The sequence below is a fragment of the Maylandia zebra genome, linkage group LG7 (genome assembly GCF_041146795.1).
Source record: "Maylandia zebra isolate NMK-2024a linkage group LG7, Mzebra_GT3a, whole genome shotgun sequence".
NCBI classification, from domain to species: domain Eukaryota; kingdom Metazoa; phylum Chordata; class Actinopteri; order Cichliformes; family Cichlidae; genus Maylandia; species Maylandia zebra.
Window position 1 is genome coordinate 27,030,578 of NC_135173.1, and position 24,817 is coordinate 27,055,394.

The 24,817-nt window shown below is 41.9% G+C and overlaps 1 protein-coding gene across 1 annotated transcript; it reads right to left on the minus strand.

Annotated features, from left to right (window-relative positions):
• Positions 1–8,511: 8,511 nt before the first annotated feature.
• pard6a (par-6 family cell polarity regulator alpha) lies at positions 8,512–24,809 on the minus strand. The gene is made up of 6 exons (XM_004556268.4): positions 24,409–24,809; positions 17,116–17,338; positions 11,499–11,788; positions 11,090–11,215; positions 10,018–10,217; positions 8,512–9,702 (listed from the first exon to the last, which is right to left on the minus strand). The coding sequence occupies exons 1-6, from the start codon at positions 24,484–24,486 to the stop codon at positions 9,375–9,377; spliced, it is 1,245 nt and encodes a 414-aa protein (XP_004556325.1). The 5' UTR covers positions 24,487–24,809; the 3' UTR covers positions 8,512–9,374.
• Between the last annotated feature and the right edge of the window lie 8 nt (positions 24,810–24,817).

The following is a 24,817-nucleotide window of genomic DNA, read 5'->3' on the forward strand; positions in this document are numbered from 1 at the left end:
GGGATGTATGTGGAGTTGGTTTCAGGGAAGAGGCTTAAAATGACTAGCCAGTTAACTCATGTGCCCAAAATATTTGCATAAACACACCTCTCCGCAGTTCCCTCACACGGACTCGTACCTACACGTACATCTAAAAATAAAATATCTATGTATTGATGGCATATACTGACCAAATGTTGATGACCCCTCCTTTAACCATACATTCTTCACTTCACTTTCGGATCACTCTGACACCACCATTATAATAGGGGGAGACTGCAACCTGGGTTTTAATCCAGGAATTCATAGAAATTAGTCAAATGAACTGGGAGACTACAGATATTCTTAAACAATACATGAATGATTTTGGTCTTTGTGATGCTGTGTGTTCACATCACCCCACTCTCAGAGACCAGTGCACCACTCACATTCTTCCCGAGATTACTTTTTAGTTAGTAGCTCCATTATGAGGGAGATTACAGGCAGATTCGTTCAATCAATATTGGTGATTGTGCAGCAATGTCTTATCTTTGTGACACAAAGAAGATGCATCACCAATTAGGAACTGGAGATTTAATACATCATTACTTAAAGAACAAGATTTCAGTCATTATTTCAAAAACCAGTGGGAAATGTATTGAAAAATTAATTACCCTAAAATACTTAAAGTATTCTTAAACTAGGTTGCAAAGCCCTTGCCAGAAGATTAGAAAAAGTCACTTCATTCATAATAGGTTTTATCAACACTCAGCCAATAAAAATGCACGCTAATAAATGTAAGAGATTATTGCTTCAGAGAGAACACATCTGCAAAACGCTGTTGCAATTCAGCAACATCTTTTCGTTGGTTCTGTATGAGATGGTCATCATAATGAAGGGAGGCAGGAATGGTGGAATTTGGCAGCGCCAGACCTTATTCCACCTCTTTCCTTCTCCAAGCTCACCAAGGAAGCAGTTTCAGCCTTTGTCCATGCTCTTAGGAGGTTAAGGTGCAATTCCTGAGCTTGGAGAAGGTTCTCCCTTGATAATCTTCACAATGTGTGTAGCTTTTCTCTCTGGTCCAGAAAGTACAAAATTTCTCTTTTATCTGGGCTTGGACCTCCCCCAGTTTCCTTAAGTTAGGTCCTAAACCCCCTGCGGCTTCCTGCCGAACAGTAACTCAAAGAGAGAAAATCCCATGGAGGCATGGGGCATCTCCCTGCTGCAAACAACATAGGTCTAACCAGTGACCATTTTGCTCATCCTTGTGAATGAACTTACGAATCATGGATTTTAAAATCTTATTTAGCCTTTCCACCAACCTGTCAGTCTGAGGGTAGGTGAAACAGATCTAACGCCCAATAATTCACATAGTTCTTTTAGTGTGTGAGTATCTCCTTCAGAATGCCAACTAAAGAGAAAACCTGAAACAGTGCCTGCGCAAGACTTTTTGCAGAAATGTTGCACAGCAGCCCTTCTTTGCGATATTGTATTGCATCCTTTAGAACTAATAAAAAGCGAGTGAAGTGCCCGATGAGGTCCGTGCCAATGCATTAAAATTGGACCTCTATTAAAGGTAACAGGTGGCTGGCTGGTTCACCAGGCAGCAACAGAAGCCACTGACACGTCTCTGCAATGGCCTGAAAAACCTCCAGGAAGGCCAGTGGTTGTCCCCTTCATCTGTTAGAGTGTCACTGTGGGTTCCAGGAGGGGCAGCGGTGGTGCCCAGGAGGTGCCAGGACGAGCAAAACAGATTGCCCAAAACTTTGGTGTAGCACTCAGCCTGGTTCTGCTACCGTTCTAGCTGTTGTTGGTGCACTGCCATCTGTTCCATATGCATGGCGGTAACTCAACCACGATCTTGGCGCATTTGCTGGCTACGCCAGTTGCTGGTCCATTGGCATCACTGTGGAAGTAAGACCCGTCACACTCAGCACTGTACTATGAGTGACAATTTATTTATAGTGCTTTATATACAATAACAGAGGTGTAGCTTTTCAGCTTCTGTTGGCTAAGTTTGCCCTCTTCTTGTCCTCTGTCTGCTCCCACTCCTCTCTTCTGGGTCCCGGCATGCTACTCAAATAGTGGCGACATGATGAAATTAATGAGAGACGGCTGTGACCTCCAGCCTTCCATAGCACTGCCCCCTGAACCCACTGTTACACCCCGCCCCTTCAGCTGAGACACAAACCATACCCCACCACACCTACTATTGCCTGGTTTGAGTCACTAGAGTCAAACATCTCGAAATCTTTATGGAAAAATAAACCATCACAAATAAGTTTTAAAAAAATATACGAAAGACAAAACCCAATGTTGGTCTAAATTAAGCTTGTTAGACAGCCCATGGCTGAAACTAGAACAACTCTTTGGAAAAGTGAAAATCTGCCTTTCATGAGCTCCAGTGTTAAGCATCATAGCTGTTTTAAAAGCCATAAGAAAGAGTGCAGGAATTTCAATTTTTTGATAAAAAAAAACAAAACAAAAGTAAAAATTTAAAAGCAGTAAAAGTAAGACTGACATTGTGTCTCTGTCAATGATGCTGCATCTCCAGCAGACAACAGCAAAATAGATGAAACTCACTATCACAGGCTGGTAGAAGATCTCTAACATCTTGCTGCACACATTAATGGATCTGAGCTTCCTTAGAAAGTACATTGTGCTCATCCCCTTCTTATACACAGCATCACTTATGGTCCTCCAGTCCAGTCCGTCATTCAGGTGAATACCCAAATACCTGTATCTGTCTACTGTTTCCACCCTAGTTGTATTGGAGATTATGTATCGGAATTTCAGGAGCAGGACCACGCCTCCAAACACGCTCCTTCCGGTTGTCATCTGTATAGGTTCCCCCAGTTCTGCAAACTGTTTATTCTCATTTACGTGCCCCACCCTCCCTCCCTCCTTGTTTTCAATTCTTTAACTTCTTCATTTCTATTTAGTACATGGGGATCTGCCAGGCCCGGGAGCCGTCGCCAATCCCCTTCGAGGCCTTCCCCAATCCACAGCTCAATTCATGTCAAAGCATTTACTTTTACCTACTAAAATGCTGTTAAACCTAAAATGGGGACGTGGGCCCAGCTAGTGAAGTTTTTATTCTCTGGAAGTCAACCGCCATCTTTTTTGTCTTGCTGACATTCAGATGGAGGTGATTGCTGCCTGCCCACCAGCTCCCTGTACTCTAACTCCTACCCACCCTAAATGCACCAAACCACTGCTGTGTCATCAGAGACCTTCTGCAGGTGGCATGTTTCACTGTTGTACTACAAATCCGAGGTGTAGAAGGTAAACAGGACATAAGAGGTGACACCCATCTTGAGCAGCTTCTCACTCAGCAGAAGTAGTTGGATGAAGGCACAGGAATATAAAAAGAAACATGATACTTGCATGTCACCAGTACCATCCTGGTGAGAGTGACCATGCTGCAACAGGTAGACAGCAGTATTATCCACCCCCACAAGAGGCTGGAAAGCAAACTGAACCAGTCTCTTCAGCACCTTGATGGTCAATAATGGTCTGAATTCATTAAGGCCAGAAGGGGTGGCTTTCTTTGGTACTGGCACTGACAGTCAAGCGTCAGCCAGCAGAGGTTGCATGAGGAGAGGAGGGCTGCTGAGACAGGGCAATGACGGGGAGGGGGTCAAGCTGTTCTAGCACTGAAAGCAAGTCTTCACCAGTTTTTCTCACAAAGGTGGTCTCAGTCTGGAGCTGAAGGGGTGCAGCAGAGGAGGATGTGGATGCAGGGAGGTGTTGATGAGAGAAAGAGGGGATCCAATTTACTTTGCACACAGGTATGTTGATGAGTGTGTTTGTCAGCTGCACACACGCTGACTGCTGGTGAGGCAGGTTGGTAACACCTGGCTGTGTCTGTGGCTGCTGGCATGGCTCTGTCACAGATGAATGAGAAGAAGATGGCTGTATCTGATCTGGCCTCACACAAAGCTTCTTGGCTTGTTGAACTTCCTGTTCAGTCTTTTTTGTTTCAACAAATCTTTGAAATCTTCTCTCACTTGTGCTAGAGGTGCAATGTCAGATTCTCTTTATCTTTTTGCCCTAAAAACAAACACAATAGAATTTTCAGGAGCTGATACAAACTTTTTTCAGTGATCTTTTCATCGTTCAGTTCAGTGATGCGCACGTGTACGGACTGCATGTTGGCAGTTTGGACATACGTAGTGTCTTTGGTGGACCAATCAGGATTCTTTTTGGTGTGACGGCATCTTTCTGTTTCTGCCTGACTGAAATATGTGGCCTTCTGTTCATTTGACAGTAACTTCCACTGTGGACAGAAGATCATAAGAACACACTGTCAGCATGCATAAGTACACAGCTACACTGCTACAACACATAACTATAGGACAGCTGCTACACATGCACAAACACCAGCATAAAGCATGAACAGATACGTATATATATGCAGATTTACACACTTACACTCGTTCCCACAACTGCATTTACCGCTGCACTTCTAGTGATGTTCAGCTCAGCCATGACCTTTGACCTCTGCTCTGTCAGGTACAGCATGAAAGCATTTGGTGGCTTCTTAATATATGACCACTCTTCATTCTGCTGGGATTGATGCTTTTTTTTGCTGCAGGAATAAAATGCAGAGTAAAAGCACGTGTTACCTCTGTATACAACTGTGAGGAAAGTAGTTTAAAAACAATATGGATAGTGGAATAAACTCCACTTCCCATGACTATCCAATAGGAAGCAGTGTATGGGTTGATGCAAAAGCATGCAGTATTCTGGCTGATGTGCAACTATAACAACAAAACACATGCATTATAAGAAAACAGATTTTCAAGATGTATCATATATGATATAAACACACATATTACTTTAAGAGTGCATTTTAAAGAGGACCATGAGGTCACAGAGAACCTGGTGTGAATTATTATGAAGCAATTTATAAATGAAAAGTTACTGAAGATGTGACACGTTTTCTTTTTCAAAGAAATTTGCTCATGGAGTTATCTTTGACCAAAACTTATAAATTACCCTAAGTGGAGATTCTGTTCATGCAGTTGCTTATTAATGAGACCTTTTACATCCAGGTCATGACCTTTGACCTTCTTCTGATGTATTGTGGATAATGTTCAGTTCTAGTGTTATTATTAGTTGGGGTTTAGTCTAGTTAATATTGTCATTCATGCTCTCTGGTTTATGTGTCATTTTCCTGTTTAGGTCTGCCTTGTCCTCTATGTATAACTTTTAGTTTAGCCTCATCCCCCTTATCTGTTCCCATGTTCCTCTCCTTGTGTTCCTTTCCGTTCCCCCAGTCTGTCATGTATTTCATGTCTGCGTGTTCCACATCCTCTTGCCAAGCTTGTGTTGTCACGTCTACATCTCTCCATGTTTTCTGTTTTATTTCGAAAGTCTTGTGTTTCCATGTTTAGTGTGTTTAGTTCTGCTTCCCCTGTGGCGTCAGGTTAATTGGTGACAGTTGTGTTTTCACCAGGTGTTTCCACTTTCCACTACCCCGTTACCTTTCCATGTTTAAGTCCTCTGTCTTCCTTTGTTCAGTAGTCAGTTTGTCTGTTTGCCTTGCTTAATGTCACGTCAGGTCCTAATCATTCCAAAATTCAGAAATGTCAGCGAAACATCAGGGTGCACAATTTAAACATAAATTTTCATCACTTGGTCCCAGGTGGACCGTGGAGTGTCATTCCAGACTCCTCCTGGAAAATCATCCGTGGAGCGAATTGCCAGAATCAATGGGGTCTCCTGTGAAGGCCCTGCCATTTCTTCCTCCCCTCGGACAGTGGTGTCGGACAGCCTCACCACTGAGCACAGCTTATATGGGCTCATATGATAGTTGTTTTTTTTGTTTATTTGGTTTCTCCTTTCCTTTTTTATTGTCATTACCCTATAAGACTGGCGTTGGTTGTCACACTTTTCAATCTTGCATGAATTGTTGATCATTGAAACATTGTTCAATAATCATTCTTTTATTAAATCAAAGCTTAAGATGCTGGTTCAAAATGGGTCTCTAACCCTAACCAAAAAAAAGTAATTAGCACTCTGTCACTGTGTAGCAACCAACCCCATAGCAGGGTTGGTTGTTACACACCTCTTTATAAACCTAGCTACCACTAGCTTTAATTTGCTAGTGAAAAACTGACTTCACCTTTTTAATAAGTGTCCATATTTATATAATGGCTAATGTTTTGTGATCTATCATTTATTTCAGATTTATTTATGTAGGTAGTCCCTTTGAAATTTAATGTCTCATGTAATATAATAAGGAAAACCATATGAAAAATTACTCTGACCCATGACAATTACATAAAACTTCTTCCTCTCAAAGTTTTATGTTGGGTCCACAAATTCACCAGTAAAAAAAAAAAAGAACAAGTTTGTCAGGTCAAATGTGTGATATTAACACAACTCTACAGTTTTCACTAATGTGCCAGTAACAAGCAATGTGACAACCAACCGGCCACACATTTTTCAGAAACACATGATTGGGAACAAAAGTTTTCATTTCTTTTGGTTTTAGTTTAAAGTAAAAAACAACAACAACAAACAATTAAACGTGAAACTTTAAATCAGCCAGTTGTGCACATGTGATGAGAATAATTGCAAGAAATTATTATGACATTCCCCTCGGTGTTACTTTTTTTTTAAACCAATTGTTCACCAATAAAATTTACATTTGGTAAAATTTGGTGCTTTATAGTACAATTGGGTCACTATTTGATGAGTACAACAACAAGTGCTAAATAATTTGTCTTGTGTCTTGGAGGTGTCTCCTCCTGCTACAGGGAGTGCAGAATTATTAGGCAAATGAGTATTCTGTCCACATCATCCTCTTCATGCATGTTGTCTTACTCCAAGCTGTATAGGCTCAAAAGCCTACTACCAATTAAGCATATTAGGTGATGTGCATCTCTGTAATGAGAAGGGGTGTGGTCTAATGACATCAACACCCTATATCAGGTGTGCATAATTATTAGGCAACGTCCTTTCCTTTGGCAAATGGGTCAAAAGAAGGACTTGACAGGCTCAGAAAAGTCAAAAATAGTGAGATATCTTGCAGAGGGATGCAGGAGTCTCAAAATTGCAAAGCTTCTGAAGCGTGATCATCCAACAATCAAGCGTTTCATTCAAAATAGTCAACAGGGTCGCAAGAAGCGTGTGGAAAAACCAAGGCGCCAAATAACTGCCCATGAAGTGAGAAAAGTCAAGCGTGCAGCTGCCAAGATGCCACTTGCCACCAGTTTGGCCATATTTCAGAGCTGCAACATCACTGGAGTGCCCAAAAGCACAAGGTGTGCAATACTCAGAGACATGGCCAAGGTAAGAAAGGCTGAAAGACGACCACCACTGAACAAGACACACAAGCTGAAACGTCAAGACTGGGCCAAGAAATATCTCAAGACTGGTTTTTCTAAGGTTTTATGGACTGATGAAATGAGAGTGAGTCTTGATGGGCCAGATGGATGGGCCCGTGGCTGGATTGGTAAAGGGCAGAGAGCTCCAGTCCGACTCAGACGCCAGCAAGGTGGAGGTGGAGTACTGGTTTGGGCTGGTATCATCAAAGATGAGCTTGTGGGGCCTTTTCGGGTTGAGGATGGAGTCAAGCTCAACTCCCAGTCCTACTGCCAGTTTCTGGAAGACACCTTCTTCAAGCAGTGGTACAGGAAGAAGTCTGCATCCTTCAAGAAAAACATGATTTTCATGCAGGACAATGCTCCATCACACGCGTCCAAGTACTCCACAGCGTGGCTGGCAAGAAAGGGTATAAAAGAAGAAAAACTAACGACATGGCCTCCTTGTTCACCTGATCTGAACCCCATTGAGAGCCTGTGGTCCATCATCAAATGTGAGATTTACAAGGAGGGAAAACAGTACACCTCTCTGAACAGTGTCTGGGAGGCTGTGGTTGCTGCTGCACGCAATGTTGATGGTGAACAGATCAAAACACTGACAGAATCCATGGATGGCAGGCTTTTGAGTGTCCTTGCAAAGAAAGGTGGCTATATTGGTCGCTGATTTGTTTTTGTTTTGTTTTTGAATGTCAGAAATGTATATTTGTGAATGTGGAGATGTTATATTGGTTTCACTGGTAAAAATAAATAATTGAAATGGGTATATATTTGTTTTTTGTTAAGTTGCCTAATAATTATGCACAGTAATAGTCACCTGCACACACAGATATCCCCCTAAAACAGCTAAAACTAAAAACAAACTAAAAACTACTTCCAAAAACATTCAGCTTTGATATTAATGAGTTTTTTGGGTTCATTGAGAACATGGTTGTTGTTCAATAATAAAATTATTCCTCAAAAATACAACTTGCCTAATAATTCTGCACTCCCTGTAGTTTGCTGTGTAGGAATTTGAAGTTCGGAAAGATTGACACAAACGGTAAATGGTGAGGTGAGTAATAAATATACTTTTAGCAAATCACTTCTCAACTCCCATTGTGAGGAAACAGGGTTTTATTTGTGTTCTTCAAATGCTGCAGGGGTTTGAAGACTTTCAGCTGTGAACAATGGGTACTGTCAGAACCACTCATAAAACAGACTGACTTACTGATGCTTCTGCTTTAAATCACAGTAAACTTTTATTTAAATGTAATCAATGTAAAGTAAGTAGTATTGGGTTAAAATACATGTTACCTTTGTTCATTTACTGCTGTGCTTTTCCTGAAGTATTAAAAGCTTTTGACAAAGTTACAGCAGGGAGAGAAGCGGAGCCAGAACTACCTGTAATTCTGAGATGTCGGCAGTCTAAGACCCAGTTACCCAAATGCTAAAACAACTTTAATCACTTTGCTTCATTTCATGAAGCTTCCATGTGTATCCGCCATGTTTGCCACACTAAGCATTAAGTTTACTACACAGACACAAAGTTTCACAGTTAGAGATGCCAAAGTGACGTAGTGCTACTTGCACTGGTTTTTGTGGTGCCGCAAAAATAAAACATGAAAGTCAACTATAGGTTTGAAGACATTTTTTAAAATACATTGACATCAAAGTGACTTATGGCTTTTACAAGAGGATTTATAACTATTTAATTTTTTTAATTAAATGGTCAATATTAATCTGTTAATACATTATGGTATTTAAACATTTCCATAATATAACATTTTTTAAAAAATGATATAATTACTGTTGTTTATAGAACCTGACAAAGCTGAAAACTTCAGCCATACGTTGCATCGTATACAGTGTTCCTATGCCTTCATACAGTAAAAGCCAACAATCCACCAAGGCGGGAAAGAGGTAAAGTGTAAACTAGCAGAAGACTGAATGGTCCCTCCGGAGGTCCTGTCAGTGCTTCATACGTCAACTCCCTCCTCTTTTAGAAGTCTGTTATCTAACAGGACCACAGCCACCTGTATTTGCCGTGGTTTCAGCACTGTTGCGCTAACATTCATAGTCCTCAATGGAACAGTGCTGTCGTGGTTACAGTGCTGTTACGTTGCTATCTTCTCTCATGCTCTCCTCACTACTACTAGTTGTGTGGGTGGAGTTTCCGTTGTGGCTGGAGATCATCATGGCGCTGTCTCTCAGGGATGCTCCGACATTACTGGGCAATGAGACACTCTGTGGGAGGGGCCTACCCACGGTGTAGCTATGTGGCCCATTGCTAAGTGAGTCTCTGTCGGGCATAGTGGTGCTGTTAGTGACCCGGTGGGAGTCGTAGGGTGTCAGGCAGTCATTCTCCAGAATGAGGTCACCTTCATCATCATCATCACCACCATCATCACTGTCACCCTCAGCAATGCTGTTGCTATGGTAACAAAAGACATGCCAAATGATTAAGAAAAAAGTGAATGCAATATAAACTGCACGTGTCCGTTCCTATTGGCAACTTGTGAATAAAGTTGAGAATTCAGCTAGCTTTGACTGCATTTTTCTAAAATTCATGATTCTCATTATTATTTCAAAACAACAGTTTCAATGAAGTTTCATTTCATTAAACGTTTAAGCACAAACTTCTTTTTCTTTTTCTCCTTTAACAGATATGATGTATGCCAGTGCTGCCACAGTCCCCATTCTTTCTGTTCATTAGCAGGCCCAAAAAAAGATAGTATGCATGACAAACCTTGCAGTGATGGGATTGCTCAGAGAGGCGGGGCTTTGTGAGTCATGTGACACGGCAGAGCCTGTAGATCCAACTGAGCCCAGAGAACCCGAGTTACCTACGGAGGTTTTACTCCTACGATGCGTAACATTGTTCCTCTGGTTAGCTGGCTTTACGGTCACAATAAGGTTGTGACTATTTGCCACCATCATGTCTGTGACCTAAAATGACAGATGAGATAGTCAAATAGGGCTTAAATGATGCGATGAAAAATGCAGCTGTTTTTCTTAGATTTAAAGTGTACATGTTATATATAACATATAATATTATTTTTTAATGAATATAATATTGTGCAATTTGCACTCCACTCTTCACCATACAATGCCAGTCTTACTTTATTTGTTAGTTTATTTGTTATTTATTGTAGACTTTACTATTTTTACTCTTTATCATGTTGCTGTAACACAAAAGTTTCTTTTTTGCACTCCACTGAAACATGTGACAGTTAAAAGCTAAACTTTAGCCATTAAGAGCGGCCCATGGTGAAATTAGCCATTTGTTTTACCAAACTGTATTCTACAAGGTGCGTGTGCGTAAGTATGGGAGGGCCCGGTAGCTTTTAGAGACTTGATTGGGCAATACATTGTCAGTAATTAAAATGACCGAATGGGCTGCTGTCAGCGCTTGTAAAGCCAGTGCGCAGCAGCGCTTCAATTGACCCATTGGCCCAAAAATGTGTTGGCCTACCAGTATGCCAGATTACCAGTCCAGCCCTGATTGATTATCATTAAAATGCTCTAATGAGTGCATATAGAGTGACTTAACACCCCGTTACTTTGATACATACAAACGCTGGTCTAATCATTACTACTACTTTTACTTCCTAAGCTGTTTTTGAACTGTTACTTTGTAAGCTTGTATCCACTACGGATAAAGAAAAAAAAAAACGACACACACAAGTGCGACTGTGTTGTAATTTATGGGCAAAGTACATTTACTGTTCATGAAAAAGAAGCACACTTGAATCTTGATCAAGTTAATTCTGAATCTTCTGTATATATTGAATTTTCTTTGAGCCTGGAAGGGCATTTACCTGATCCAAAGATTTTCCTGCTACATCGATGCCATTGACCTCGAGGATCTCGTCGTTAACACCCAACAGCCCAGTGCTTTCTGCTAACCCACCACGCACAAGACGAGATATGAACACCCCTGGAACCTTCAGGAGCAAGAAGAAAGATACAAATATGAGACAACAGCTTTTAGCTATTATAGCTGATATTCATATATTCATAACTTTTGTCTTTATGTCTGCGTGAAGGTGCTACTTGCTGACTTATTTTTAGAGAAATTTTGAGATGGGGGTATCTTACCGGCCCAATCATAACTGCACAATTGGTACATCATTGGTGAATTACAGGGAAATAATTCATCAATTTTGTCAGCATTAAAGGCAGAATACTGTCTTGTAAGCAGGGTAAAAGCAAAGTAACAAACCTTACCTTCTCTACGCCCTGCGGTGTCACCCGCACGCTCACGCCGTCACGTATGTAGAACCCAAGTGGTTTTTGAGTGCCATGCTTGTGAAGTCGTACCCGTCGATGTGTCTCAGGCAAAATGTCCACATCGATGATTGAAGAAATCTGTCTGAAGTTCTTTGGCGGTCCAATCATGAGGCCAGATCTGCCCTTTGAGTGGGTGGAGCCTGAGCCAGTGGCACGCAGGCTCGTTAAGCCCAGCCCCTTTCTACGCCTCTGAAGGGAGTTGGTGCCAAAAATGATAGGTTCATCCTCTTTAAGAAGACACAAAAGAATGGAGACTGTTAATGGCTACTTGCTGATTTGTGATTCTTTTAAAGTGTTAAACTTTACAGTTACGGTGTATTATTTACACCATAATTGGAAAAAATAAAGTCCATCCATCTTGTTCTGCTTATTCGGGCTGGGTCACGGGGGCAGCAGCCTAAAAAGAGAAGCCCAGACCTCCCTCTTCCTGGCCACCTCCTCCAGCTTGTCCAGGGGAACACCAGGGTGCTCCGAGGCCGAGAGATATAACCTCTCCAGCATGTCCTGGGTCTGCCCCGCGGCCTCTTCCCAGTAGGACATGCCCAGAACACCTCACCCAGGAGGCATCTTTGTTAGATGCCCGAACCACCTCAACTACCTCCTTTCAATGTGGAGGAGCAGCTGCTCTACTCTGAGTCCCTCCCAGATGGCCGAACTTACCCGATCTCTAAGGGAGGCCAGCCACCCTTCGGAAGAAGCTCATTTCCACAAGTCTTTGATACTGGATAGTTGAACTTTTCATTCCAAAATTTCTACATTCAAAAGATCAGAGCTTTCTTGTGTGTACTGTCAGTCTCAGATATGAACACAATATTACTACTAGCTTCAGATCATTTTTTCCCACAGTTCCATTCTGTCTGTATCCATATTTTGTCAGGAATAAAACCAGCCATTTTAGCTAACTGAACTACAGATACAGATAGCAGTTGTAACACGCAGAATAACTACCAAAATGTCAAAAAATGTAAACTTTCACAATTTTCACATTTTTCAAAACTTCTACCCAGTTCTATAAAATCTTTGAACTTATACCGGAATGACGGAAAGAGAAAAGCATGGAGAAGAGGGAGAAACAACTCATCATCTGATGCACATTAGCTGTCAAACAGGGTTAATGGGAATGTATGGCTGCCAGTGTGTGTGTGTGTGTGTGTGTGTGTGTGTGTGTGTGTGTGTGTGTGTGTGTGTGTGTGTGTGTGTGTGTGTGTGTGTGTGTGTGTGTGTACACATGCACACACACATTAGGTCATTGGGAAGCAGCATTAAGCAGCATTAATGGTTAATGCACAAAAATAATGTTTCCTATCAAGGCATACAGAGCCAGACTAAAGCATGAAGACACAAACATGGTTAAGCCTTCTCTAAATGCACAAATAATGCAATCAGATCCCTCTAATTTTGCAAAAGCTATTTTTGGACCACTATAGATCAACCTGTATTGATCATTATTTTGTGTTCTTGTATGTTATATACAAGGACACAAAATATAGTCTTTTTCAGAAAAGTTAAACATGTGCTAAACCTCATACAAAGTTGTTAAATTCCAGTGTGTCCCAGTTAGACCAGCTCCTACAGGAAACAGTGAGGAATGATCACTGCCCCACCACAGTCTCAAATAACTGTAAATATTTATGGCAGACCTGTGACATGCTAGCTTTACTTTGCACATTTTTTACTGAATCTCATCTTTGTTTATTTTTTGACCCGCCCCATACAGTAAAAACTGGTGACGATTCGAACCAAAAATTTCATATTTGGATTCATCCGACCTGTTGGTACTGATACTGATTTTCAGTCCAGTTCTAGCGTGACCGCTAATGATGGTAACAGCAGGCATGAACGACCTGTGTGACTGTTTTCTGCCAAAATTTTAGCCCAGCCAGGCTTATTAATCAGTAGTCTTGGCATTCTGGCTGCAGGGCCTTCGCTCATCTTTTCACATTTTATAAAACACTCTATGACCTCATAATTAAATCAACAAAACACGCACTATAGCCGAAATTACAGTGAACCCACGATCTCTAACATGTATGTGGAGTGACATTGACAGACAACATCAAAGCTATAAGATCAGACATGAACCTCCCCCTCTCTGCTGGCTAAAGCTTTAAATACTTGCTGCTTACTACTATCATAAGCTTTAGAGCTCAGAAATGGTATTCAGGATGGCCGTAAAGAGTAAATCTGTGTCTGTGTCTTAGTGCCCCATATATCTGTCCCTAATGTACCATGTTCCTGTTATCTGCAGCTGTCATGAGCATTTGTATGTTTCTTTCTAGTGTGACCTCACTCTGTAGTGGCCCACCATCTGGAGCCCAAGGGGGTGCCATATGGCCATATGCAGTGCAGGACAACAACAGGCCTGTGCACAGTGCAGACAAAGGGGGAGCGTCATTCTGTAAGGGCTTTGTTACTTCACCTCCTATTTAAAAGCAGACTATTAGGTCTGAAACTGTATAATTTTTTTTCAATTGTGATAAAAGCTCCTGTAATCACTGTGACGCTGTTTTACATTTAAAACAATGCATCAGACAACTGGTGCATCTATTGTGTTATTTTGTTTAAATTGTATTTGTTAAAACACACTTTTTTCAAAGCTCTTGTGTTTTGAACCCATCAACCATGATTACTTAGTCCGCTCCATTTCTTAGTGTTTCTCTCAGTGGAACATGACATTTCTGTGCCACGTGTTACAAGTTGTACTGTCTCAGTAGTTTCCAGTTTGAATCATTTTAGTTTATCAGATGCAAAATTGTGATGTGAAAAAAGGTATTTTGTCTCTTAGTTATCATAAATCACCTCAGCAACATACTCAGGGTGGAGCAGCACAAAGGTACACACTGCTCTTCTGTCAGTATTACTAAGACCGTAGTCACTTTGATTCTTCACATGGAACCTTACTGATTAAAATACATATAACTGCTTTGTTGTGTCAAAGTCTACTCGATGTAGACTTTGTTGCAGTGTTAATGTGTTAAAGTAATCAACAAGTGCAAGTCAACAATTCTCTTTCTCACACACACACACACACACACGCACGCGCACGCACGCACGCACACACACACACACACACACACACACACACACACACACACACACACACAGTAGTGGCATTGCATGGATCTGATATGACTGATGAAGTCTCAAAAGACATCAGTCATATAAACTGAGTGAGATTATCTTGCTCCAAAAAGTTAAATAAACTCACTCATGGCTAATGGCTTAAAGCAGCAGATGGGTTTCTATCCTGTGGTATCCCCCTGTCTATCCCTCACTCACAAACACATACTCACAAATGCACACCAGTGCTAACACACAAAGACAAGCTGTAGTAAAGGTCAAAATGAATGTAGCCAAGTAAGAGGAATTGAAGTGGAGAGAGAAGCGTGTAGGAAAGGAAACACATATCTGCTGTTTTCAGTGTAAAATGAACTTCTTGTTGCCTTCATAAAGGGTTTGATGATGTCTTCAGTCATTTAGAAGTCTTTCACATTTCACTGAATACTTACAAGTGACACTAGTGAGCAACAGAGCTGCTACAAAGACTACTAATAAAAATGTGAGATCCTTACTGAACTTATTTGAGACAGACCTGGTTAGTTAAAAACAAACTATCGTCACCACTTAATCTTCCTGTTGCTCTATCCTTCAGCTGTGCAAATTTTGCCAATCATGTGGATGCAGTGAATAAATGGGATTACACTTCAGGAATGAAAGATAAGTGATTGTGGGAATAGATTTTAGCTGCCTTACTCAAGTCCTAATCCTTTCTAGTGACGCCACTACTCCTAATGCAATGCATGGGTTTAAGATTTTCCAGTAGGATTTACAGGATTTTATCATTTCTGGACTGCAGAGTTTAAAAGAGTAAACAAAGCGAATACAAGCCTCCTCAATAAGATTTCAACAAACGTATTGCACGTGCACATGTTTGCTCTCTCTGTGTTTCCAGGGCCTTGTTTTCCTGAGCTCGCTTCCTTTTTAGTTCCCCAGACCATAGAGCTGATCTGATTTGCTGGCAGCTGTCTGTGACTCCGATCTCTAGCAGCCTGCTAAGCAGCACATTAATGTCATCACATCCTGAGTTATGACATAGCATGAAAAGGTGTACTGGGAGACAACAATGGTACAGTGTATTAGAAAACACTCACATAATCCATAATGATGGATGGATAAACATCACCACTGTCAGCAGGTGTAATAAGTGTTTCTGCTTCATATGTAGTGTCTCAGGGGTAAACAATAAAGCTCACTAACATTACAGTCTACCTGTAAAATTACAGGATACATTTTTGTCTTTCTTGAATTATTCACTCTTGCTATGTCTTGGGCACAAAGTATGTGCTACCAGAGGTGTGTGCTACGAAGCCAGTTTAACTGGTTAGTGACGTCATAGTTGTCAGTGTCACAAGGGTGGTTCTCTTTTTAAACTTGGATACATTACTGTGGATTATGTTCAGAGCTTTGGAAGTGCCAATTTTTCACTAATTCTTGATTTGTATGCTTTAAAAAGAGATTTAAAATTGGAAGAAGCTGCCATTCTCAGTGGGAATACTGAGCTTGCTGACCTCTGCCGATTCAGTGAAGTAAAATCCAGACACATAAGGGTAACAAATAAGTCCTCAGTGTACTTTTGAGCAATTAAATGATTTCAAAATTAACATGAAATTTAACAAGCAGTCAGATTAAATGCCAGCACTGGAATAAATTGTTTAGAACCAGCTGGAGTCAGTGAAGTGAGCTCGGGAAAAGCTCAGGAAAAATGCGTGCATGACCTAAATTGTCGGACAAGAATTATCAGATTCTGTAAATTCTTTAAAACTGGTAAGCAGTGATTGATTAGAGCAACGGGATTGTTCATGTATAGCGAGGGTGTGCTGGGAATGCCTGGCAAAGGCCCCCGGTCCACGAGATCTTAAACTCCCACTTCAGGTGGAGCTTCAACAGCATTCCGAAGGAGGCTAAGGACATTGAGTCCGAATGGACCATGTGCAACACCTCCATTGCTGCACATGAGGCTACAGGCTACTGCACTGAGCTGCAGCTGCAAGGTGGCCGGTGCCTGTCATGGTGGTAACCTCCGAACTTGATAGTGGATAACCGAGGTGAAGGGAGCCAACACGCTACAGAAGGAGTCCTGTTGGGCTTGGTTAGCTTACGGGACTTCAGAGGCAGCTGATGGGTAACGGCAGGCCTGGAAACGCCTCGGTGTTCTCCATTAAAAGCTGGAGGAAATGGCTACGGACAGGGAGGTCTGGGCTTCTCTGCTTAGGCTGCTGACCCAACAACGTGGCCCCAGATAAGCGGAAGAAAATGGATAGACAGGTGGATGTGATCGTCCACTAGTAAATGAATCATTGATGTTATTCTCTTGGAGGGACGAAAACATTTTAAAAAGACATGAAATATACTTTGGAAGCCATTAAAATAACTGTAGGATCAATGTGTAGAAAGACATATAACATGTTGAGATCTGTCATTTAGACTGCTTTGCAAAGTAATTTTTCAAGCCTAATTAACTAAAAATGTATTTTTACCTCATTTTTTCTCTTACCTCTCTTGGTTATAATAATGCGGAGCAGCGGATTGGCTGATGCAATGGCTTTGTGGTAATTTTCATCATTGTTGATTGGAAGGAGGTCCCCGTGGACATCTGCATATCCTAGTAGCACATCAACACCAGGGATGTGATGAATCGTTTGGAGGAGGCGGTAGAACTCCTTGAAGCCCCCTGGACCATTTCTCTTCAGAGCAAAACGACGATATTCTGCATCAAACTGTAGAAGGCAACAAACACACATCAAATGATTTTTAATAGTGAGGCTCAATCTGTGTTTACAATTTTAGCTAAATGTAATACTAAGCATTTTAAGTGTGGCTAACCGCTACAGCCACTAACTAGGAATGGATAACAAAACCTGTTGAGCCTATTTAACATACTTTGGGATTCATTCTTGAAGACCGTAGTCCTTAAGAGTTTTGATACGATGTCACCTCTAAGCATAGAAAAAGTGCGATGTCACTAAAACCTATCTAGAAAAGTTTTAGACACTTCCCTCACATCCAACCTGTGGGGCATACACACTGACAACAGTCAACATCGGCTGTTTCATTTCCAGCTTCAGAGTCATGATTCTGTCTGACACTCTTCAACTTCAGATCACTGTTCACAAACTCTTCCTTCAACATGACCCCCACTCTATTCTCTTCCTATCTGTACTATGAGAGAACAGCTTGCATCCACCTCCAATGCCCCTGGCCTGGGTTCCTTTCACCTGGTCTCCTGCATGCACACTATATCTAACTTTCTTCTCACCATCATATCAGCATCTCTCTCACTTCAGCAGTCATAGTCCCTACATTTAGAGTCCCTGCATTCACCTCCACAACCCTGCCTTTGTTTCTCCTTGTTTTCAGCCAGCAGAAGCACAGTTTCCACCAGCACCCTCATGGCCAACAGCACTGGAGGCTGTGGGTTCGACTGATCTGACATGGAAAGCTCATTCTTGATCATCTGCATGTTTTATTTTCCAAAGATATTATGCCGGATGCCCTTCCTGACACAACCCTCTCTATTTATCTGGACCTGTTTACCGCCATTTCCTGTAGCTTCTCTCTCAGTAGCAGCGACTGCATTGCGTTAAATCAAAAAGGGGATCCTCTTAATGCATTCCTAATTATCGATTCAATTCCATTTTATTTATATAGCACCAAACCACACAACAATCGCCTCAAAGTGCTTTATATTAGTATAGTATAGAAGTAAATTAATCTACATAGATAAGGCTAACGTGAACACCGACAGTAAAATTTGAGATTTTGTTTCATTTCAGTGCTAAAATCGAAGCCCCTCATAAAGGCCATCCTCAGTAACCACCTTTGATATGGATGTAAAGGTACAGTGCCCATTTCATGAATGGAAACACAAACAAGGAAAAATCACAGGGAACTGTAGGGACAGTACTGGTACAGGAGTTTAAACATATTTCAAATATTATGGAATATTTGTTATTTTTATGTACTGTAGTAACAAATCTTAAAAATTATGTCATTCTATCACTCTTCCTGTATCGTGACATCTCCAACTTGCATGATGTACTGACAAGGCACGTACTGTTTGTGTGCTGTTTGGAACTAGTGATGCCTGGCGAAAGCAGAAATGTTTAAAAATTGTTTAATTAAAACTGAGACATGACCTAAAACTCAAACTCTGGAGTTTAATTTTTGTCCCAACTGTATATTATAACAGAAACTTTCAAACAGTAATTACACAATGAGATTCACGCTGACTTTGTTTTGTCTCCCAACATTATGCTTCTTCCGGTGGATATTAACACAAATACTGTGCCTCCCTTTAGCTCTATAATTAACAGCACAGAGTATTAGACCTCTCACTGGCATGTTTGCCTTGAAAGCTATACTGGGCGTACTCAGTGTGAAGAATGTGTGCTTTATCAGAGCATTCATCTGTATCTTGGACTCTAGGGTGGCATGCTACTTTACCAGTACTGTCATATGATATATGGAAATGTTGACGTTGCTGCATTCAGGGCCGTAATCAGGTTTTAGGGATTAGTGGGGTACAGAAGAGTCACACTGGTGCTCTTTGTTTAAGTAAAACAATAAGGTTATTTTTAAAGTGCTTTTCACATATGTGTTGGCATAAAGTGCTCACATGTTCTTATGAATAATAACAATACGATTGAATGGAAAATGGAAGCACAGTTAACAGGAATATAAAGCCAAGTTCAAACACAGCATGAAAGAAAATATTATAAAGAAAGTTATTAAACAATAAGAATGAGTCCACAGAGTTGGATAAATGAAGTCAAAGTGGGACTTCAGAAATCCAAAATTTCTTTTGCCACCGGCTGAAAGGCTCCATCCCCACCCCAATCTCACACGAGTAACACATTCTGAGATAAAAGATTGCTGCATTTCCATTTAGTGCTCTGTATATAAGTAGCCGGTGTTGAGTATAAAGCAGGAGTAATATGAGCTGACTTAGGAGAAAACATAAGTATTCTGGTGGCAGCATTTTGTATTGCTTGAAAATGAGAAGGAGATGATTTCACTTGTATTTTTATTTTTTATTCCTATTTATTCTATTTATCCCCTTTGTATATTTTATTTATATTTGTCTCTGTATTTATATGTGTGTGTGTGTGTGTGTGTGTGTGTGTGTGTGTGTGTGTGTGTGTGTGTGTGTGTGTGTGTGTGTGTGTGTGTGTGTGTGTGTGTATATATATATATATATAACAATTCTGTAACTGTAACTTCGGTCGTTGCTGTGCTTTTTTTGGAAGTCGAATTTCCCAGAGGAACCCACCCGAGGGATTAATAAAGTTCTATCTTATCTTATCTCTTATCTTATTTCCTGGATGGGATTGAGCAGAAAAAAAGCTGGGATCCAAGGAAAACTGAGGCTGTGCTCAGTGACAATGCATCTGACCACTTGTTCCCTTGCGTGCCCCACTGACTGGAACTTCTCATCTATAGACTGATTCTCCGGGTCGTACTACCTCAGGCTGCTTCACCCTGTCTCTCCTTGTCAGCTGGTCTCTGATCCTGCAGTCCTCAGCATTCACTGACGACTTAGAGTCAACCTGCGCTTTCTCTGCTGGCTGCTGCTGTTGATAATTGTGCAACTTTACAGATGGCACTCTGTCATTCTGGAGCCAATAAATCATTTGCATTGAATGATTTTGTTGGTTTCATGAAGTTTGACTTTTTTATTCTGAACTGAATCCTGGTAGCGCAGGACAGACTACAGAGGCCTCACTGGGGTTGGTTCAGATGGGTACTGGGACCCTGGCAGAGGAGGAGGAGAACTAATATTAGTGTTTGGAGTGTTTCACCAGTTAGCATCGCAGTGGATGCAGGACAATTTTATATCTTTGAACTTCAGCTTGTTAGAGTTGGAGGTAAAAACTAATCTACCAACCACCTGGTTCTATCAGCCCTGGTCAAAGAAAACAGAGCTGTCTATTTTACAAGGCTGGCTTTTAATAGTCAGCACAATCCAACATTATTATTTGATACCATTACCATGATCATATCACCTGCTTAACCTGCTCTTTCTGTTTTTTCTGATGACAATAGCAAAAATTTTCTTCATTTTTTTTCTTACACAGGTGCAAATGAAAAATACAATATGTTATGCACTGGCTCTCCATCCATTCTGTCCCAGGCTCAGCATAGAAATCTCTCTAGTTTATACACCTGTGGCCATGAAAGTGATTAGAACACCTGAATTCAATAATTTGGATGGGTGAATACTTTTGGCAATATAATGTATTTATATCTGTTCCTTTTTATTGGCAACTTTGTACAAAAGAGGAATTTGTTGCTGTGTCATTGTGTAAAACTGTTCTCATGCCATGACATGTTGTTTCTAAAGGACCACAGCCTCCTGCCAAAGGGCAGTGTCACAAACAGTTTGAGACAGGCAAGCAAGATCCATGCCGACCCCCCACTTCATAGAGTCCTGGAGGTGTCCTAGAGGTCCTGGAGGTCTACAAGTCTTGTAGGGAGGCAGATTGCTGCCAATCACCTTCTCAGTGGAGGGAATGACATGCTGCAGTCTGCATTTGTCCTTGGCAGCAGCACGGTGATGGAGGAGGTGAGAATAGATTCATTGATGGAGAAAAACTGCACCATCACTGACGTTGCAGGTTGTATTTTCTCTGCTGTGTCTTCTTGATGAGGAGGCTGATGTTTGGGAGGGATGTCTGGTTTCCACTGTCATCTCCACTGTTTTCACAACATTTAAGCTCCAGGTTGTTGTCACTGCACAAAGTCACCAGTCAATCTCGCTCATATAGACGGACTCATCTCCACATGAGATAAGCCCAACAGGGTGGTGTCATCTGCAAACTTCGGGAGTTTACAGACTGGTGTCTGGAGGTGCAGCTGTTGGTATACAAGAAGAAGATTAGAAAAGTAAAGACAGAGCCCTGAGGGGAACCAGTGCTGATGCAATGAAAGACAGGAAGTCAATGATCCACCTGCAGGTGGGAGCAGACACATTCAGCTGGGAGAGCTTTTCCTGCAGCAGAGTACGGATGAATATATTAAAAGCACAACCAAAGTCCACAAAAGTAGCCTAGCATAAATTCCTGCAGAGTCCAGGTGCAGTGCCATGTTAACAGCATCACCTACTGACCTGTTGGCTCTGTAGGCGAACTGCAGGGGATCCAGGAGGGGGACAGTGATAGAGTTTAGATGTGATAGTACCAGACGGTCAAACTCTTCATGACTACAGAGGTCAGAGCAACAGGTCGGTTTGTGATCCCTTTTTTTAAAAAATGGAACAAGAATGATAAGTCCTGTGGAAGCAGGCTGGCACATGACATGTCTCTGATCAGCACAGGGCTTCAGGGTGGATGGAGACACTGAGCCTGGTCCTGCTGCTTTCTGGGTGTTCTGTTTTGAGTTTGTTTACATCTCTTTCAAGTAGGGAGAGAGGTTTCTAGGGAGATGGAGAAATTACTGAAGGGATGAGCATTTGAGTCCAGATGAGGGGAGCAGTATTGCTGAATAACAGTCACATCATTACACCAGCCACTGTAAGCAGAAAACCAGATACCTCCACCTTTGTCTTGCCGAAGAACTTCATGTGGCAATCTGCTCTGAAGAGTTGGAGTTCTACCAACTGCACCACAGAGTCCAGTATAGATCCACTCAAGTTTCCATAAAACACAAAACAGCCAATTTAGAGCAGTCTCTGTTTTTCCCCATCAATAGCTGGAGTTCATCTATTTTACTGCCCAATGAGCTTATGTTCCCTGTAGTGGAGTATGGAGGCGGTGGAGATGCAGGAGTGTACCGGCTTGCTTTCCTCTCCTACAGCGTCTCACTTCATGAACCTGAATGGCCAGATCAGGCAATGAATGATGGAAATAAGTCCTCAGGAGTTGTAGCCCTGATGCTCATTAGCTCATCTCTGGTGTAAAAAGTTCTGGTTGTATGGCAAAGCACAGAGTAAAGCTGAAAGACTGCGCAAAATATTCACGAAACTGTTCCCACTAAAAATGTAAACAACAAACCGGTTGAGTTAAAAACACAGCAGCCAGTACAGCAAGGCCATGAAGGCATTTGAGCAGGAAATATGATCAGCTGGTGACGTGTGACCCAAAAGTAAACAAATGACTCAGCCATCATCACTGGACCACCAGCTAGTTATACTCCATACAACCAAATGACATATCACAACTGTCATCTTGAGCTGACAGTTGTTGTGAGTTGGTGCTATATAAATACAACTGAACTGAACTGAATGACAGGAAGAGCAGAGATTGGACAGTGGGTAAGATACTGATCCATTCTTCAGAGGGTAAGTGTGTGACTGATAGACAAAAGCACTAGGTGAATGTGTGTGTGTGTGACTGCGTGAATGAGACAAGCAGTAGAAACTGTTGTAAATGATGAAACTGAGGAGAAAGGTGTTGTATAAGAACCAAACCATGTACTGATTCTAATAGGTGATAACACCGTCCCGCGTTACTGAACTGTTGAGTTACTTCAGTTACTGCTAAAGAGTTAAGCATTCGACTCACTCTTTGTCACTGTATATAATGCTGTCACTCTTACTGCACTATAATGTGTCATCACTGACAGTAGCACACTGGAATAAAAGGAAAATCTCCCTCTTTTTTTGCACTAATCAGTGCTGCTGTCTGCAAGCTGCACTCTCTGATACAATGTTCATTTAGAACATCATCAAATTCATATTATTGGATTTCCTTAAAAAATGGATATCATTTTGAGGCTATGTTGCCCATTCTAGTGTCAATTTCTTTGGATAATCATGGGAAACACAACTTGCTTATAAAGGATGAACGTTGCCACTGTGACATGACCCACTGGTTAGTAAATCCCATTGTAAAGCTAAAAATGTTCCCTACGCGATCAGTTTGCAGGCGGATGTCATGAGCACGGCACAAACCTGACTGTGAAGCAGAGGAAATCACAGAATTCTCTAACAGGAGCTTCATTTACTAAACTGCCCTTCATGTTGTTTGACTTTAAGCACGTCACAGGACACAGACTTCTACAGAACCACAGGTGTTTCTGACACACCCCCTCCTACCTACAAAAAACTGAGTGGGTTTGAGCACTGACTCAGTCTACATATTTCTATACGTGGACTGGTCCACATTCTTCATGTGAAACCAGTCTACAGTCTGTGCGAGGCGGCTGAAGGGCCTGTGGAAGGTTTTATCTTTAAACTATTTTTCAGGCTCTTCAAACATTAGCAATAAAAAGTACATTGAAAATGCTGCCAATATTTGAGTTTACGGACACAGCTTCACCTAAAAAATATTTTGGTTTTCATCTTCATGAAAGCACTTACTATTACAGAATAATCGCACTGTAATTTTATGTGTTCGGTATGCTTATTTCTCATTATTTCTCTTATTACAAAAGCTAAACCTCACAAACAACTAAAATGTGAACACCAAAGAATAAGCCAACACAGCTTGGCACCACACACACACACACACACACACACACACACACACACACACACACACAGAGAGAGAGAGAGAGAGAGAGAGAGAGAGAGATCGAGTTAAACACAGGACTGGGATTATCGAGGCTGAGCAGGCTGACACGATGTTGATGGTGTTGGTGGTGTTGGTGGGGGGGCTGCGGGCGGCAGCAGCCAGGCCGCTGTCAGCTGAACCCGGTCGGATTTCGTTTCTTCTAAATATCGCGTGAATTTGCAGCGGCCAGATATTTGTGTTTGTTACATCACGATCTGGATGAGAAGAGCGGAGGGCTGGGGTCCTGATAACGCACACCCTGCGTCGCTAACAGCATCAGTCAGCAGCCCATCACTTACTTTGCTCTTGACCTCCACCAGGTTGTCCGACAGTCTGAACGAAGTCCGCTGCTGCTGCTGCTGCTGTTGCCTGGACATTGTGCTCCTCGGTCGGCTGCTTGTCTGAGGCACTGCGGGTAAAAATATCCGCTGGAGGTCTGACAGCCTGGCAGCTCCCTCCTTTACTCTCGAGCGTAAAGCTGCTGAGGGGCTGCAGCGGTATTGGTGTTGTCCTCGGACAGGCTCCTGGCTGCCGTGCTGCTGCGGGCCCGCCTTTCGTTCCTCCCGACGCGCAGAAACAAACCCGGCTCCTCACAGGTGCAGTCCGGTAAATCCAGTATGAGATCTGAGGTACCAGCGAAACCCGCCCTTCTGCTCCCCACCCCTCCTCCTGATGAACACAGGGGGCGGGACGTGATACTGGAAGAAG